Source organism: Hyperolius riggenbachi, chromosome 5, assembly GCF_040937935.1.
Source record: "Hyperolius riggenbachi isolate aHypRig1 chromosome 5, aHypRig1.pri, whole genome shotgun sequence".
In the NCBI taxonomy this organism is placed as follows: domain Eukaryota; kingdom Metazoa; phylum Chordata; class Amphibia; order Anura; family Hyperoliidae; genus Hyperolius; species Hyperolius riggenbachi.
The window spans coordinates 57,348,496-57,352,437 of record NC_090650.1 but is presented as its reverse complement, the minus strand read 5'-3'; the positions used below and the strand labels follow the sequence as shown (position 1 = coordinate 57,352,437).

Genomic DNA, 3,942 nt, shown 5'->3' with positions numbered 1-3,942 from the left:
GGCCTATACCCCTGAGGCGTTGACGGGCCCACTAGGCCGCATCATCTGGTGAGTCTGACCACATTGGGGGGGAGTGTGTGCTCCATATTTCATCTACAGAAACTGACATCATATCTTGATATCATCAAAGACTATCTGTTTGAGCGCTAGCCCTCTTAACTTGAGATACTTTTTTGTACCTACTCCATAGCACTGCAAGAGCTGTGGAGTTGGAGCAATTTTGGGTTCCTGGACTTAGAGTCGGTGGTTTCATAGACTGAGGAGTCACTGTTGGAGTTGGATGATTTTTGTACCCACTCCATAGCCCTGCCTTGCAGATCAAATTATGAAATTTTCTGAGAATAGATGAGTGGGCTGCTTTACATTGAAGGAGTGGCAGCCAAAGACAGGTGGCCTTGCAGCACAGAAGATATAAATCTAGACCTGTAATGATTCCTCTGTGACATGCAGGTTTTTCGGCTAGTGATGACCTTTATCTATTTAGGAATCTGGATATGCTAGTGTAGGCAGTTGAAGTGGCATAGGAGGTTTTATTGCTTACTTGTAACTTGTTATACCTCTGGATTACAGGAATGAGTTGGAACGTCAGTTTCTGGAGTTACTACAATTCAACATCAACGTCCCATCCAGCGTCTACGCCAAGTATTACTTCGATCTGCGCTCCCTGGCAGAGGGGAACAACCTTAGCTTTCCACTCGAGCCTCTGAGCCGAGATCGTGCTTGCAAACTTGAGGTACACAATTACTGTCTGTGATCTCACTATGCATTTTTTTTAGTCTAACTAAACCCCAAACAACTTAAAATAGAAGGGTCATAAGACTGGGTGCGCATTTGCTACTCATACGGGAGTAGGCACAATTTGGGGGCGGGGGGGGAAATCTAGTGTGAGCAGAAGTGCCACATGACATTGTTTATTAGGTTGACCAATGCAATTGTCATTCTATTGCTAAAGCTTATCTCTGGTGTAACTAAAAAGCAAGAGGTTCCCTAATGTTGGCAAGTTCTAACTACCAGGCAAGCCGTCTGTGTAACATTCTTTACCGGAGCCCCATATCAGTCGACATCTGGTGCACAGCCTTCCACCCCCTTGCAGAAAATGGCAGCGGCCTTTCTTTATGAAATGAAAATAGGCCAAGGCCTTTCTGTGCAAGGAGGCAGAGCTATATGCTGGAAGTCAACTGTTTCAGATTGTTACACAGTTTGCAAAGATCTAGGAAATGCTTTGTACCTAGAATGGCACTTCAGGAAGTAATTTATGGGTAGACTGACCCTTATTAAAGAAGTGGGCAGTCAGTTGCTCATTCTCTTTTAACATGGTTGCTATGTTTTGTTTTCGCTACATCCAGGCAATTTCCCGCTTGTGTGAGGATAAGTACAAGGACTTCCGAAAACTGGCCAAGAGGCGTTCTGCAAGTGCTGATAATCTGACTGTGGTCCGATGGTCTCCCGCCATCATATCCTAACAGTGGCTGCACCTTGCAGACTCCTCTGTCTCACATACTGTTTTGTGGATACATTGTTGTCTTTTTTTTGTCTCTGGAAACAAGACATTTTTTACTATTCTGAAGTGTCGGCAAGCCTCCCCTACAGTGCCTCCCTGTCACAACGATGGGATACATCTGTCACTTGCAAACAGTATGAAGCCATTTCATTTGTTTCACACTCCTCTCAATGGCATGGGTAGAGCATCAACTCCAAGGCTGGAATGACAACCCTGTGAAGGACGGAGCCGAAGACAAGTCTGTGGAAATAAAAGGCGGGATACAAGACCGGAAATAAGAAAGTTAGTTTAGTGTGTGACATTGCGATGTGTGTATACAGGGTAGTCGTGTGTAAGATGGGCACATTGAGATGACTGAGGTGAAGACCTGTTAGGATCAATCAGAACAATACTGGTGGAGAGCTTAAAGTGTTACTCCAGCCCAAAACTTTTTTGCAGTTTAAAAAGACGGGACATACCGGTTTGACAGATTGTAATTTGTTAAAGCGATCCCGCGTCGATGCTCTGGTACAAAATTAGATACTTACCTAAAGAGAGGGAGGCCTCAGAATCCTGTTGAGGCTTCCCTCGGCGGTCCGATGTCCCCCCGTCGCGGAAAGCCGCCCCCTTCACATTGGCCCGTGGCTCAGTTTTCCTGCGCATGCGCGGGTGTGCTTGCGTGGCCACGCTAAAGGAAGAGAAGGTGCGCAGCCCCGTTAATTAGCTTCCAGGGGCCACGCTCAGCGACAGAGGACATCAGAGCATAGAGGGAAGCCTTAATATGATCCTGAGGCTTTGCTTTCTTTAGGTAAGTATCTTATTTTGTACCCGAGCATAGTCGGGGTACACTTCAATACGGACGGTGTCTTCATTGAGAAGATTCCACCTGACTTCTTCTTCCGCAGCCCTGGGTGATGCCGAGACTCAAACCTTATGTTAGTCATGTTCCACTTTTATTTAAAAAAAAAAAATGGCAGTCCTCCCATTTCTGATCCACAGATTACAAAGGATTTTGCCAGATTTCTTGCATGGGTTTTTGTCTGCAGAGACAGCTGCAGGATTGCTAATAGCATAATGGCTGTCGGTTGTGTTCTTCCTGGTGATTGCTTCAGAGTTGCAATACATCCTGCTTTGTGCAACTAAATACTCATGTACGAGTTTCTGGGACATTACTGGGCAGGGTGTACTTTAAAGAGTGCACCAAAAATGGACTGATCTCAAGACTGTGGTTTCTACTTTTTAGTTTTTAACAAATAAAATTAAATTATTTTCTTCCTCATATTAAATTACTCAGTGACCTGTGTAGCACTTATCTATATCTATTTATTGATGAAGGTGGAAGTTCACTTCATACATACCACATTTCTAACTGTATAGCCTGTTTTCTCATAGAAGCTTTGAATACTGACATTTCTAATTGAAGTTTGCTTTTATTTTAAGTGTAGCTTTGCTTTCATGGTTAAGAAAAAAATATTTCTCCCCTCTGAGCAGCTACATACGTTGACCGGTTTAAAACAAACCTGAGGTAAGAGACCTATGGAGGTTGCCATATGTATTTCCTATTAACCATTACCAGTTGCCTGGCAGCCCTGCTGATCTATTTGGCATCAGGGGTGTCTGAAACAAGCAGTAGGGTAATACAGCCAAAGCACCTGATTTGCATGCTTGTTCAGCGTCTATGGCTAAAAGTATTAGAGGCAGAGCATCAGCAGGATAGCCAGGCAATGTGCATTGGTTAAAAGGAAATAAATATGTCAGCCTCCATAAGTCTCACCTGGGGTTCCCTTTAAAGTGTAACTGTCGGGCATAAAATCAAAAATCAATTCTTTATTTGTATCTGGTAAACAAGTACTAAGGATGCTAATCAGGCAATCCAAAAGTTACAATCTCTATTACTTGTCTTGTTTATAAATGATCGTTCCCCAGTTTACCTGACTCTTATTTGGTACGTTGCCGCAAAAAGGAAGTTGCAGGGCATGCTGGGTTGTCTTTTTTTTTATTGCTTCTTTATTTCCCCTCAGACTTAACTAATGTACAGAGGCAAAAAAAGACAACCCAGCATGCCCTGCAAGTTCCTTTGTGCGGCAACGTACCATATAAGAGTCAGGTAAACTGGGGAGTGATCATTTATAAACAAGAAAAGTAATAGAGATTTTAACTTTTGGATTGCCTGTTTAGCATCCATATTATTTGTTTACCAGATAAAAATAAAGAATTGATTTTTTAATTTATGACCGACAGTTACACTTTAAGAATTTTTTTATTTTTTAAACTCCTCTCTTTTCTATTTTGCTCTCAGCTGGTAAAATAGATGACTGCACTCAGATACTGATTGGAACTGGTATCTGCTGTATCTGTGCTTCATCAGTCCAACTCTGGGAACAGAACTATGGCAATCTACTGTCCAACTAGATACGCAGCTGCACAGCTGGAGATGAGAAAACTGTAAATCCTGCTGCAGC

General features: G+C 42.9%; 1 protein-coding gene across 4 annotated transcripts in view; it reads left to right on the top strand.

Moving 5' to 3' along the window:
• Window positions 1-2,766, top strand: part of CCNY (cyclin Y) — a 220,707-nt gene extending 217,941 nt beyond the window's left edge. For all 4 annotated transcript variants that reach the window (XM_068238598.1, XM_068238594.1, XM_068238597.1 and 1 more), the window contains exons 9-10: window positions 571-733; window positions 1,347-2,766. In XM_068238598.1, the coding sequence (XP_068094699.1) occupies window positions 571-733; window positions 1,347-1,463 (280 nt within the window). In that variant the 3' untranslated portion in view covers window positions 1,464-2,766. The remainder of the gene's footprint in view (window positions 1-570; window positions 734-1,346) is intronic.
• Window positions 2,767-3,942: the final 1,176 nt, after the last annotated feature.